We start from the raw sequence: 14,759 nt of genomic DNA, 5'->3' as shown, positions 1-14,759 counted from the left end.
GTTCACTCTTGTTCTGACCCATTTGTCTGCCTTCTTTCCCAATTCTTGGGGAGAGGTCAGATCAGAGTCCACCAAGTACTGGCGCAACAAATCAGACACACAATTATTAAGAATATGCTCTCTCAGGATTAAGTTATACAGGCTGTCATAATCAGTAACTTTACTGCCATGTAACCACCCCTCCAAGGCCTTCACTGAATGGTCAATGAAATCAACCCAGGCTTGTGAAGACTCCTTTTTGGTCTCTCTGAACTTTATCCTGTACTGTTCAGTGGTTAAGCCATAACCATCCAGGAGTGCATTCTTAAGAACTTGGAAATTATTGGCATCATTTTCTTTCACTGTAAGGAGCCTATCCCTACCTTTTCCACTAAATGATAGCCATAGGATAGCAGCCCACTGCTTTTGAGGGACATCCTGTACAGCACAGGCCCTCTCAAGTGCAGCAAACCACTTGTTAATGTCATCCCCCTCCTTATAAGGGGGAACTATCTTGTGCAGATTCCTGGAATCATGCTCTTTTGCAGGATGACTATGGGGAATACTGCTGCTGCCACCATGGGTATCTAAACCCAACTTCTGTCTTTCCCTCTCTATTTCTAAAGATTGTCTATCCAAATCCAGCTGTTGCTTCTTGAGCTTCAGTCTGGTTTGTTCCACTCTCAATCTATTGAGCTCCCTTTCTAACAATCTGTCATCAGGGTGGGTGGGAGGGACATTTCTAGATACAGAGGTATGATGGGAATGAACAGAAGGAGACCTGTCCCTTACAGAGGGCACCCTAACAGCTTGGCTACCAGCATAATGTGAGAGCACACCATCAGTATGGTGTGATTCAACCTCTGTACCAACTATGCTAGACTGTCTAGTAATGGGCAGGCTGAGAAGTTTCTTTCCTGAACCTTTTCCTGGGGGAGTCCCTGGATCAGATTGAGAACCATTAGCTACTTTTTCACCAGATTGGGCACTTATGGCCTTATCCTGTACTCTAAGCATATTAATTAACAGTTCTAAGGAAGGATTCTTCCCTACACTCAAACCTCTCTCTATGCAGAGACTCCTTGCTCCTTTCCAGCTAAGGTGATCATATGCAATTTTGGACAGTTCAACATTTTGGCCTGTACCAGACATTTTTAAAGAGAGTTAAAGTGATAGAAAAAGAGAAAAAAGTTTTCAGAACTTTTTGGAAAGACAGAAAAAACTTTTTAAACTTTTAAGAACTTTTTGAAAGTTTTAGAAGTACTTTTCAGCACTTAGAAAAGAGTGAAAAGAGGAAATGCAAAACTTTTTGGCTATGTGTATATACACTGACCTTGTTTTGTATATTTTTCTCTTATGAAAAGTACAATGACAAGAGTGGTAAGCAGTCTAAAGCACTTATCCCACCACTGCACAACCAATGTAGGAGGCTGGACTGGCTTGTAGTGAGTACCAAGGGGTACTTGCACCTTGCACCAGGCCCAGTTATCCCTTATTAGTGTATAGGGTGTCTAGCAGCTTAGGCTGATAGATAATGGTAGCTTAGCAGAGCAGCTTAGGCTGAACTAGGAGACGTGTGAAGCTACTACAGTACCACTTAGTGTCATATGCACAATATCATAAGAAAACACAATACACAGTTATACTAAAAATAAAGGTACTTTATTTTTATGACAATATGCCAAAGTATCTTGGAGTGTACCCTCAGTGAGAGGATAGGAAATATACACAAGATATATATACACAATAGCAAAAATATGCAGTATAGTCTTAGAAAACAGTGCAAACAATGTATAGTTACAATAGGATGCAATGGGGAAACATAGGGATAGGGGCAACACAAACCATATACTCCAGAAGAGGAATGCGAACCACGAATGGACCCCAAACCTATGTGACCTTGTAGAGGGTCGCTGGGACTATTAGAAAATAGTGAGAGTTAGAAAAATAACCCTCCCCAAGACCCTGAAAAGTGAGTGCAAAGTGCACTAAAGTTCCCCTAAGGACAAAGTAGTCGTGTTAGAGGAATAATGCAGGAAAGACACAAACCAGCAATGCAACAACTGTGGATTTCCAATCTAGGGTACCTGTGGAACAAGGGGACCAAGTCCAAAAGTCACAAGCAAGTCGGAGATGGGCAGATGCCCAGGAAATGCCAGCTGCGGGTGCAAAGAAGCTTCGACTGGACAGAAGAAGCTGAGGTTTCTGCAGGAACGAAAAGGGCTAGAGACTTCCCCTTTGGTGGACGGATCCCTCTCGCCTTGGAGAGTCGTGCAGAAGTGTTTTCCCGCCGGAAGGACGCCAACAAGCCTTGCTACATGCAAATCGTGCGTTTGGCGTTTTTGGACGCTGCTGGGGCCCAGGAGGGACCAGGAGGTCGCAAATTGGACCTGCAGAGAGAGGGGACGTCGAGCAAGACAAAGAGCCCTCACTGAAGCAGGTAGCACCCGGAGAAGTGCCAGAAACAGGCACTACGAGGATGCGTGAAACGGTGCTCGCCGAAGTTGCACAAAGGAGTCCCACGTCGCCGGAGACCAACTTAGAAAGTCGTGCAATGCAGGTTAGAGTGCCGTGGACCCAGGCTTGGCTGTGCATGAAGGATTTCCGCCGGAAGTGCACAGGGGCCGGAGTAGCTGCAAAGTCGCGGTTCCCAGCAATGCAGCCCAGCGAGGTGAGGCAAGGACTTACCTCCACCAAACTTGGGCTGAAGAGTCACTGGACTGTGGGGGTCACTTGGACAGCATCGCTGGATTCGAGGGACCTCGCTCGTCGTGCTGAGAGGAGACCCAAGGGACCGGTAATGCAGCTTTTTGGTGCCTGCGGTTGCAGGGGGAAGATTCCGTCGACCCACGGGAGATTTCTTCGGAGCTTCTGGTGCAGAGAGGAGGCAGACTACCCCCACAGCATGCACAAGCAGGAAAACAGTCGAGAAGGCGGCAGGATCAGCGTTACAGAGTTGCAGTAGTCGTCTTTGCTACTATGTTGCAGGTTTGCAGGCTTCCAGCGCGGTCAGCGGTCGATTCCTTATCAGAAGGTGAAGAGGGAGATGCAGAGGAACTCGGATGAGCTCTTGCATTCGTTATCTAAAGTGTCCCCAGAGACAGAGACCCTAAATAGCCAGAAAAGAGGGTTTGGCTACCTAGGAGAGAGGATAGGCTACTAACACCTGAAGGAGCCTATCAGCAGGAGTCTCTGACGTCACCTGGTTGCACTGGCCACTCAGAGCAGTCCAGTGTGCCAGCAGCACCTCTGTTTCCAAGATGGCAGAGGTCTGGAGCACACTGGAGGAGCTCTGGACACCTCCCAGGGGAGGTGCAGGTCAGGGGAGTGGTCACTCCCCTTTCCTTTGTCCAGTTTCGCGCCAGAGCAGGGGCTAAGTGGTCCCTGAACCGGTGTAGACTGGCTTATGCAGAATTGGGCACCTCTGTGCCCAACAAAGCATTTCCAGAGGCTGGGGGAGGCTACTCCTCCCCTGCCTTCACACCATTTTCCAAAGGGAGAGGGTGTCACACCCTCTCTCAGAGGAAGTTCTTTGTTCTGCCATCCTGGGCCAGGCCTGGCTGGACCCCAGGAGGGCAGCTGCCTGTCTGAGGGGTTGGCAGCAGCAGCAGCTGCAGTGAAACCCCAGGAAGGGCAGTCTGGCAGTACCAGGGTCTGTGCTACAGACCACTGGGATCATGGAATTGTACCAACAATGCCAGGATGGCATAGAGGGGGCAATTCCATGATCATAGACATGTTACATGGCCATATTCGGAGTTACCATGGTGAAGCTACATATAGGTAGTGACCTATATGTAGTGCACGCGTGTAATGGTGTCCCCGCACTCACAAAGTTCAGTGAATTGGCTCTGAACAATGTGGGGGCACCTTGGCTAGTGCCAGGGTGCCCTCACACTAAGTAACTTTGCACCTAACCTTTACCAGGTAAAGGTTAGACATATAGGTGACTTATAAGTTACTTAAGTGCAGTGTAAAATGGCTGTGAAATAACGTGGACGTTATTTCACTCAGGCTGCAGTGGCAGGCCTGTGTAAGAATTGTCAGAGCTCCCTATGGGTGGCAAAAGAAATGCTGCAGCCCATAGGGATCTCCTGGAACCCCAATACCCTGGGTATTTCAGTACCATATACTAGGGAATTATAAGGGTGTTCCAGTAAGCCAATGTAAATTGGTAAAAATGGTCACTAGCCTGTCAGTGACAATTTTGAAAGAAAATGAGAGAGCATAACCACTGAGGTTCTGATTAGCAGAGCCTCAGTGAGACAGTTAGTCACTACACAGGTAACACATTCAGGCACACTTATGAGCACTGGGGCCCTGGGTTACCAGGGTCCCAGTGACACATACAACTAAAACAACATATATACAGTGAAAAATGGGGGTAACATGCCAGGCAAGATGGTACTTTCCTACAGTGTGGGTGAGGGCCAGCGTGGTGGAGCGCAGGTTTCTGGCGGGTTTGTGGAAGTTCACTCGGTGGTTGATGCAGGCCGGTCCCTGGTTGTGTACGGCTTTGTAGATGTGTGTGTAAGAGTCTTGAACAGGCATCTCTTCTGGATGGGGAGCCATTGGAGGTTGTAATATTATAAATGCATTATTTGATGCACAGCCTTCTGGGAAGTGCTTGGCATCCATCTTTACACATAAGGAAGAATCACGGTAGATCCAGGACATAGCCACCAAATAGTTTGGGAGTCAGGAAAAACTATAGAGGTTCCCACTAAGAGTCAGTGAGAGCCAACCCAGAGAGAGAAGTTTTAGACACACTCTGTAAACCATGATAATAACTACATTGTAATATCACATATTTCACAGTCTTTGATGTCGAGGCTTTGGCCCCCGGCAGGGAACTGAGGCAAAGATCCCCGGGCTGCAAATCATGTTTGTAGATTGTTGTGTGATCAAGCCTACTGTGAGAGAACACTTTTATGGGAAGCGGTGGGAAGGGCTAATCATAGAGAATATTTGTTTATATTTGATTATTACCAAATGAGAGAATTCAAGACAAGTTCCCTAGAAAAATTGTCTTGTTTGTCTATTTCTCTCCCAGCTTCTATAAACTAGTTCATAGAGACATGTGAAACATTAAACAGAAAATCAACATTTACTGAACAAATGTTTGGAACATTGACTCATGAGAGATAGGGTTTGTGGATTCTGACCCCAGGATCACTGATCATGTTGGAATGGGGAAAATAACTTGCCCTGGCGATTTGAGCGCGCACATGAGAGTGGGAGAAGACGCATCTAAATAAACTCTGCTGGCAGAAAATGGTGGATTGACTCACATAAGTGAAAGTTATAGTGCACAGGGTAATTTTCCAGTGCCTGTACTCAAAACTGTTAATAGTTTCCACGTGTTGAGACAAGTGAAGTGGCGGAGCTACACAATTTTAAAAAGGTGTAATGTTGGCATGTTTCGGCCTGTGATGTTTTAGATTCTGGCCTTCATTAGGACACACAGCATTTTGAAAGTGAACATTATAAAGTAGAGCACGCCTATTCAGAACTGGAAGTGAAAGGATATGTCTGTATATATATGAGCTACACATGGACCACTGAGTAAACTGCTTGAAGTAAACGTAGTGGTTAATATTATGAACCACTTTATTTATTATTCAGATCTAGTCACTGTAGGCATTTGATGTGATTGGCTTTGATCGTCTAGGGCAGCGGTTCTCAACCTGTGGTCCACAGACCCCTAGGGGTCCATGACACATGCCCAGGGGGTCCACAGGCCTGGGCCAGCAGGAAGGTACTTCTCCAGCTGGGGCTTCTCACTGTGTGTTTATATATTTATTACTTCATTTGTGCAGCAGTTTGAAAAGCACGGCAAAGTTTCATGTACATCCAGCAACTTTTGGGAAAAATAAAAGCATTGAGATAACTTGGGTGATTGTTGTACCTGCTGGCGAGAGATGGTAGTTATGTGTAGTGGCAGTTTTGACTCATCTAGGGTAGCGTAGATGGTTAATGTGCCTGCTGCAAAGAACGTGTATCATGCAAAGAACAGTATTTTATGTGCATAGCACAGTGGGTTACTGCTTTTGTCACAGAGATTCTTTTGTTACTGAGCAGTTCATAAGTTACAATTGTAATCTAGCCCAGTGAGCTATGAACCCCCAACAAAGAGCTGCATGAAAACTGTATGGTACACATTAGAAAGTTATATTTTTCTCAGTCTTTCATTTTCCTTATGTTACTTAAAAAGGTTTGCTTGCGTAGAAATACATTCTTATTATTAAAGACAACGGTAACCACTGTGTTGTGTTCTGAATCCTGAGTTTGTGCTTCTCCAGACCAAGCACTATTAGAACATGCGTACCAGTGCGGATGAGATGTGAATCCTACACCTTGTAGTCCCCTGTAAAGCGCTCCGACACCCTACACTAGTATGAGAGGCGCTATAAAACAAACCAATTACATGCGACAGAGAAGTTATGGAGCGGAGAGCGGCCCTTATTGTTTTACTTTTGTTCCCCACTACACATTTATGTGATAAAGCTTTCTCAGATCTTATGTACCTAAAAAGTAAACACAGAATTTGCTTGGGAAATGTAGAATCTGGCCGGAGGATTCAGCTTTCCTAAATAAAACCAAACAATGAAATGTTAGTCGCAGAGATGCAGTGCCAATCTCCCCATTAAAACGCTTCAATTTTTGCATATTTTTTCAATATAAAATAATGATATCCTTAGTAATTTGTGTATTTGTTTGGGATATTGATTTGTTTGTATATTTTTTGTGAATTACTATTTTAATGTTTGAAATGTAAATCGTACAAATTGCTTGGGGGTCCCCGGCTTCCAGTAGTGATTCACTGGGGGTCCTCAGGAGTGAACAGGTTGGGAACCAGTGCTCTAGGGTAAGTCACGGTTTGATGCTTTAGCTGAAATGTGTCTGTGTGTGTGTGGGGGGGGGGGAGTTGCTAGGCACCCAGGGTGTTTCTGAGTTCCTGGTCCTCTGTGGGTACGGTTCTGGTGTCTGCCCTAAACTAGTCTGTGAGGGGGTGAGTGGCTGCTAGGAGAGGATGTTCCCTATGTGGTCCTCATTCCTTTTAATGTTTAAAAGCCAATCACCTGACTCGGTGGCTAGTCGAAGTTGCTAAAAGTGTATCTGAACCCATCAGAGAGTTATCCATCAAAGGTAAAGGTTCATATGAGGAACACACGTGTCCAGGTATTTACAACATGTACACTGTAGGCGCTCTTGCTCTCGTCTTCCTATAGAAACAGTGGTGCCTGGACTTCAACACAAAGGTGGTTAAGGCTTGTGTTGTCCCGGTCCCCACAGAAGCTTACATTTTTGCCTGATTTTTGTAGCTATATAGGGCCAGGGGTTCCCCAAAGAGTGTGGCGGTCACATGAACTATGATAGAGGTGGAACCCCAAGGAGGCAGGTCACCTGAGCCCACGACAGGCAGACTCTACATGGTGCATGAGTGGGTCACCGAGAGGAAAGAGGTTCTTGACCTTAGAATCCTCTGGAAACAGATGAGTATCTTTTGAAGTCCAAATCTACACATTCTTACATATACCAGTGCCAGGATGCTCAGTCACGAGTGACAGTGCGTTATACAAGCTCAATACTCATTCATATTCATTCATTCAGGGGATGACCCACTGCTGAGTCGCCACCTTGGAAGGGTGATGGAGCACAACGTATTGGTGCTGGTGAAGAGACGCTCCAGGACGCTTCCGGGCAAGGACGATGAATGAGGGCCCTGATGGATATGCCTTCCTGGCCAGGAGCAGGACCACCAAGAGCAGCTTGTGCTTGCCTGGACATCTAGGAGGCGAAGTAGGATGAGCCTGAAAGCAGGACACGAGAGGGAGAGTCTGTGAGATCCATCCCCGTGGGCGTCAAGCGCCGGTGATCCACTGGGACAAAAGACAGACGCGTTCACGGAGCTGCCTGTGCAGAATGGCTGCTAAAGACCTGGGGGCTCATTTACAAGCCTCTTGCGCCCCCGGTGCATCGCGTTTTTTGGCGCTCTGACGGCACAGACTGCAGAACCGTATCCACGAGACACTTTGCAATGTGTTACACGGCCTCAGAGATATGGTATAAGACTGCAGCACACATAGAAAGAGGGAAACGCCTCTTGGGGTTGTTTTGTGTGCAGGAAGGTGTCTCTTCCTGCACAGAAACAATCCTGCATGCAACGCAGGCTGCAAGGGTGTCTGCATTGGTGCCAGGCAGCCAATTGTGCGCCAGTTCAGGGCAATGGTGCATTCCTGCCCTTTCACATAGGTGTAGAGTAGGAAGGCAAAAAGACATGCGGTGCTGCCCTACACCAATATGTTGTAAATATGCCCCCTGGTGTCATCACTGCTTTGGAAGAGGGGAGGCTGAAGATGTGGTCACAACAGGGTCTGCCTGGAAGACTGAGTGGATGAAGGAACATATTCTGAGTGGTGCACTGTAAAACATCATCTGAAGTGAGGAGCACCTTGCGCAATGTACAACCTATCCCAAACTACTAAGCAGTGCCCGTGAAGCGACTACAGAACAGTAGATCCCTCCGGACCACCTGCGCGCTCCAGGATTTCTGCAGTAATTAAAACTTGGTCACTGTACACAGAATGGAGGCTGGAAAAGAAGATGGTTGGACTTAAGGTGACGCATGACAAAAGCATTGACCTGATTCACCATCAGCGGGTAGAGGCGGGCCTGTCTTCGCCATATTCAAGAATCCGGTTCACTATCCAAAGTTCAGCATCCTTTACACGGGGCCCAGGCTCCATGTGCAGCCGGCCCCACTGGAAGTGCAGGCCACACATGACCACTCCCAGGAACTGGCCAGTTTCTTCTGCAGGGTCCTCTGTGGAAGCTTTCCTCTCCTCTGGGTGGTTCCTGCCTGGAAGAAGGCTGGAGAGGAGCCCAGCTGGACTCCTCTGTCCACATGTCCACAGACCCTCGCGTGTGTAACTGGACTTGCCAAGTGTGAGTTACAATCTGGTACTTAACACTCTCTGCCTAGTTCCACAGCCATCTGATGACATTCCGTTGTGGTGTGAAAGTGGACCAGGACCCGGCAGAAGGTCCCCTTGGAGTATTTATCCAGATTAATGCGATCCACGTCTGAGTACCATGGGGCGAGGAGACTCAAAGGACCCAACCCCGGAGGGCTTCGGATCCGCACCACCCGGACCCCACTTTGATGGACTAGGGCTACCAGGGTCTCTTCTTAGCCCGCACTTGGGGTGAGGAGGCGCGTCCATGGCCCGATGCCCCCCTTTCTTGAGGTTTGTAATGCTGATGACTGAGTCAGGGGTTCTTCCGGGTGACTCTGGGGGACTCTATTCATGATGTTAGTTACATCCCAAGGGTGACTTCACGAGACGTCCCGCAGCCAAAGTCCCGCCCACTACTGAGTACCGACCCCCCTGGACCACAGGTACTGGATGTTCAGAAGACAGAGGGTGTGGATATCTGTTCATTGACGAACACAAACACACAGAGGCGCGGGGGCCCCCTGCAAGGCACGTGCCTGGTGTGGGGGGAGACGCACACAAGTGCACGGACAGAGCACGTGCACAGCAAAGCAAACACTGCTGAGAAAACAAGAACAGATCAAACATTACAAAACTAGGCAAAGGTCCCGGCCGGGCAGACTTGGATGGGACAAGCAAGCTCAGGCGCCCCACGTGTGAAGGATTGGGTAATGCGCAAAGACTGCAGAGGTGATGGCGAGGCTCCGAGAGCTGAGGAAGGAATACACCGACGGGAGCCCCGGGCTACTGCCCTGAACACAGCTGCTGCTGCTGCCGGCCAAGATGGAGCCCAGCTCACAGGCAGAGTCTGGTGCCGGCCAAGCTCACAGGCAGAGTCTGGAGTTACGCCTTGATCCACTGTAGAGGGAGGTGACTCATTCACTGGACCCACCATTGAGGGGCAGAGGAAAACGCACTCACTCCGAAGGGAAGATCAGTGTATATCTGGAGAGCTCTGTCTGTAGAGCATCTTCGTGTTGCAGTTGGGTTCTGCCTACTCAGTACGCCCAGATTTATTTGCATTTCTGATCACCTGTTTTTTGGACTTTTTACTGTGGGTGAACCTCACTAGCGGTGTCTCCCCCACGGTAATCACATGGAAAAAGGACTGCACATTTGAACCCCAGAGCCTGCCTTTTAAGATAAGGCCACTGTGACGCAGCAAGGGTAAGGGGCTGGTGGCTGGTTCCACGTAAACACGTGTGCACATGTGCGGGTTGCAGGTGGGACACTACTGCCGGGCACAGCCTAGTCTCAGCGGCCAGGCAGCCTGGCGCAATGGGGACCCTGCAGGATTCAGTATTCACCTGGGATAGGCCCTATACGGGTAGTGCACACTAGTAGAGTAAGTCAGTGTACACTACTGCATTGTCTATAGTGGTACCCTATGATACTCATAGGTAGGGAATTGCTTTAAAGTGTAGTTTCACTCCCCTTGCCTAACAGAGACCATTGACGTCTTGAATTGGAGTGTAACTTGTGTGAGAAAACCAAACATGTAACTTCCAAAATGGTTATTGTACATCTTATAGGTCATCCAGGATTTCCATATTTCCCTGGCTCAGCTCAGCTCAGAATCAGAGCCCAGGCCTCATGTCACCCTGCTGTGCCCAATTAATTACATTTTCTCCAGCAGCAGGAACAAAGGCCCTTCAGAAAAAGAGTTCCTGAGGTAGTAACGGGGTGGGATTGAATGATCTGCACCAATCACCCAGCTGTCACACCGTACCAGGGATGGGCCTGCCCGGGCCCATTAAACAAAGGAGCATGCCAAGACAACTGGAGCAAGCCCACTGGGGGACCCCCTTTAAAATTCTAGTGTGTAAGTCCCTGGTGGTGATGTCAGCAACGGGTGGTGCTGAGACCCCAGGAGCTGATGTGACCAGGCCATTTTGGACTGCACCAGCATGCAGTGCAAAATGTTTGGGACAGGGGTAGAGAGGTGATGTGACACCCTAGGATTGGCTAAAGGGGTGACCTCTCTTGCCTATGGACTTCGTGGCTGAGTCCCGGGACTGCCATGAAGGACTGGAAGGAGGAACCCACTGACCCTCACTCAGGACCTGGACTCTGCCTAGTTAACCCCAGGACCAGTGGGTCTCCCTGGTGGCCAGTAAGGCTGGCCTTCTTACAACTCCTGGGAACCAGTTGAGGGAAAGCCCTGGACTTTTCTACGTCAAGAAACATAGATCAAAAGGAGAGCTGGCCCAGGGAACCAAGAGGACCAGCTCTTTTGAAGACTGCATCACTTTGGAGGTGAGAAGGGTTGCTGCCACTGTCCCTGGTGGCTTTAGCTTGCCCCCAGGAGTCGAATGAGTCCTAGATCTTACAAGTCGGTCCAACAGGGCCAGAGTTATGGCATTTTACATTTTGGCAACCTTTTCTGCCACCCATTGTGTGGGGCTCTGCTGCAGGTCCAGTGAATTTCCCTGGGGTGGTCCAGGGTCCGGGGGATGGCACACGGAAGACAAAAGCCAAAAAGATACAGTGTTGGAAGGGTGAGTGCGTAGGGCCCCTGCTCCATTTCCTTTCCTTGCCCGGGGACAGTATTCCCTTTCAGTGGCTGTTTAGGGCTCTGGGACCCCATCCCCAGACCCCTGATACGTCCACTCTCTCCCCAGCGATGTCAGGAAGGGGCCCAGGACCCCATCACGGGGCCACCAGAACCTAGGGTGTCTGCGGCAGGCAGAGAACAGCGCTCTCGGCCTTCCATGGCAGCAAAGGAGATGCTGCCCCTGCGTGAGTTGGTGGGGGCATCCAGGGGTGGACTCCCTGGGCCGCCCCCCAACACGTGCCTGCACAGATTGCTGCTGTGGGACCGGGCACCCCGAAACAAAGAGAGGCATGCAGCATAAGGCCACCAAAAAAAGGGAAGAAAAAAGGCAGCATGGCTCTCCCAGCACAGCCAGAGAGCTGATACTGTAATACTCACTGCTCCCAGAGAAGCGCCCCATAATGCCTTGTGGGCTGGATCATTTTGCCTGCTTTTCTCCTTGTGTTAGCACCAGGAGGATGTGGTCACCATCTATGAACTCAGCAATGCGCAGCCTTTCTCCTAGTGGGTTTCCAGAGCCCCCACTCTAAGGTGGGTGGGACTCCAAAACCATCACCTCCTCTGGATTTCCTTCATGTTTTTGAGCACTATCACGGCTGGAGCTTTTGTTTTACAGCTGGGAGTCTTACACCCTCTGGGGGCCATGTGATTGGTGACATTTTAGAAGGCCTAAAGGTGTTAAATGTAATGCTGGTATTGTTACACTCTCGAAGGGCCAACTGTATGGTTGTAATTCAATATCATCATAATGTGATGACCTCTAGGGGCTGTCTTTATAAATGCAGTTTGGTATCAAATGCATGCAAAATACACAAACACATGGTTTATTCCTGATAAATGCTTTACTGGTTTACCCTAATGGTTGCACATAACTTATTAGTCTACTATAATGATTCATAGTGCTTTGTTGATCACACCAATAATGACAATGATTCCTACTAAATGTATCTAAATGTGTTTTAATACAAAATAAAATGATCAAACTCATTTGGTAGGTTTGGGTGACCCGCTAGGGAGTCATTAGTGGTCACACAATGTCATCTATGGTATGTTCCATCTCTCAATTTACATATGTATAAATTATTGAGCAGTATTTAGTAAAGTGTGTAATAAATGTACTTCTCCTTTTTCAAAAGAAAAAGTACTGACTGGACAATCATTTATTGAGTGGTATTAATGAGTGTCAGTGAATAGTGATTACCAGCCCACACCACCTCCCTCAGATAGGGCTTGGACTGCGACGCCTCCCCTATCCTGTGAGAGTCACGCACTACAATAGGGTGTTTGGTTCCCAGTAAGGACTATTGTGGACCTATTACTTATGCAAGCAACACAGCTAATAGTCAAATTTCCTAGAGTTGGAATGTCTGTAAGGTTTTTGTGGAGCCTCAGCTTGTGACAACCTCATCAAGATTCACCAATCTATGGGCCCTACTGGGGCTGGCTATAATGGCATTAAGAGTTATTATGTTGGAGTACTCGTGCATGATGTGTTTTAGGGGAGCCGCATATCAACACATATTCCTATTGTTACTGCTTGGACTTCTGTGCCATCACTATTGATGACAGCTGGGATTTCGGCTCTTCACTTTCCCCATTGTGCATCCAGCTTCTCTAGTTCCTGTTCGTTTGGAAAGATCTAGAATAGTATCTTTCAGAGTCTCAGGGTCACAAACCTCCTGGCTGGATCAGTTTTTAGATCTATGTCTTTGAGGAAGTCCAAACCTTCAAACAGACATTTTTATTAGTTGATAAGGTTAGGCAGTGTTTAAGGGCCTCAGCAAAGTTACAACTAATGTATCTCTGAGCCCCCCACAAACAAAGAACTTGGCATACATACTGGTGCCTCAATGATGCACTACAACCAGGAGCATCAGCCTCAGGGGCAACAATACTGCACCTTTAAAGTATCTGAGCTGTTGGGACATTCTTGAGCTAAGACCTGATGGTCACTGGTTTCATCTGAGCTCCCTGTGCATGGCCTGGTATGTTGATAAGTATGCTGTACTCTGGAACTCTCAAAAATCCTAGCAAAGGCGATTCTGTAGTTTAAAAGATTAAGACTAACTAAAGGTGCCAAATAGGACATTGCAACACTTGGTAGCCGTGCACTGGGGAACTGATTGGGGTAGTTACTAAAATGCATGGGTGAGAACAACGGGGCAGCCTAGAAATGTGACATCAGACTGTAGTCTGGGCAGTCTGGCAGTGCCCAGGATCTTAGAACAAGCACAAGGATTCACAGGTAATCCCAGAGATGGACTCCCCGACAAGGGTTCCGTTCCCAAGAGGGCACTTGGGATGGGTAGGGCTTACATTTGGATCAGCAGATTGACTAGCTGGTATGCTAAGGCTGGAGGACAGTCCATACTGAAAGACAGGCCATTCTACGATAGCCAAAGTACGGTGATAAGACTCTGCAGGTAACAGGGTAATGACACACTTGTTGACAATTCATGCACTAAATGGTTCAATGAATACAATTTCAACACTGTTAGTAACAGCATGATTGTATGTCTATACAGACCACACCATCGAAGAAGAGGATCTCTCTACCCTGGGTGGACGGACGGTGGTCAAGGAGCACCAGACCTTCTTCAATGAGAAGTGCTTTGGGTCGGGTGAAGCTGGTGAGTCGCCCCATTTGTTGTGGAGTTAACTGTGGGATTATTTAGGGTGACCATCAAGTCAGGATTTTTTGATCCCACCAAAGAGAGTGGCAATAATGCTGCAGTCATGAAGAAAAACGAAACCAGAGACTAGTAATGAGCCTAAACCCCAGCACTACATGTCGATTGGAGGTTTTGAAACCCTGCATGCAACCCTTAACCTCTGCGATTTGAAAATGGGCAGCCATCTCGGAGTGGCACTTTTTCAAGTAATAGAATAGGCTTTAAATAAAATATTGTTTGTGGAACACATTACGAAATTTGATTTTCAAAATTAATTTTATCTGATGCAACAACGCTTACATTATTAGATATACAAACTCTGATTTTGAAAATTATTTTTATTGGAAGCCAACAATGCGTAAATTGTGATCTGTACTAAACTGCCAGTGTTCGCAGATCATTCAAAGCGAATATTTGAATTACATTTTGCAATTTTAAACTGCTAAAGCAGGATAGGATAATTAACAAAAAGCAATTCAAGAGCAATGAAATTATCATAATTGATCACAGCAGCTCCATTTGCAATTGGCAGAAAGGTTTTGTGTCCCATCATGG

General features: G+C 47.6%; 1 protein-coding gene across 3 annotated transcripts in view; it reads left to right on the top strand.

Moving 5' to 3' along the window:
• Positions 1-14,759, top strand: part of F2 (coagulation factor II, thrombin) — a 162,204-nt gene that overhangs the window by 68,593 nt on the left and 78,852 nt on the right. For all 3 annotated transcript variants that reach the window (XM_069221692.1, XM_069221694.1, XM_069221695.1), the window contains exon 8: positions 14,058-14,162. In XM_069221692.1, the coding sequence (XP_069077793.1) occupies positions 14,058-14,162 (105 nt within the window). The remainder of the gene's footprint in view (positions 1-14,057; positions 14,163-14,759) is intronic.

This window comes from Pleurodeles waltl, chromosome 3_1, assembly GCF_031143425.1.
Source record: "Pleurodeles waltl isolate 20211129_DDA chromosome 3_1, aPleWal1.hap1.20221129, whole genome shotgun sequence".
Lineage (NCBI taxonomy): Eukaryota > Metazoa > Chordata > Amphibia > Caudata > Salamandridae > Pleurodeles > Pleurodeles waltl.
Note: the sequence above shows the minus strand (reverse complement) of the source record. Positions and strands in the feature narration are given on the sequence as shown.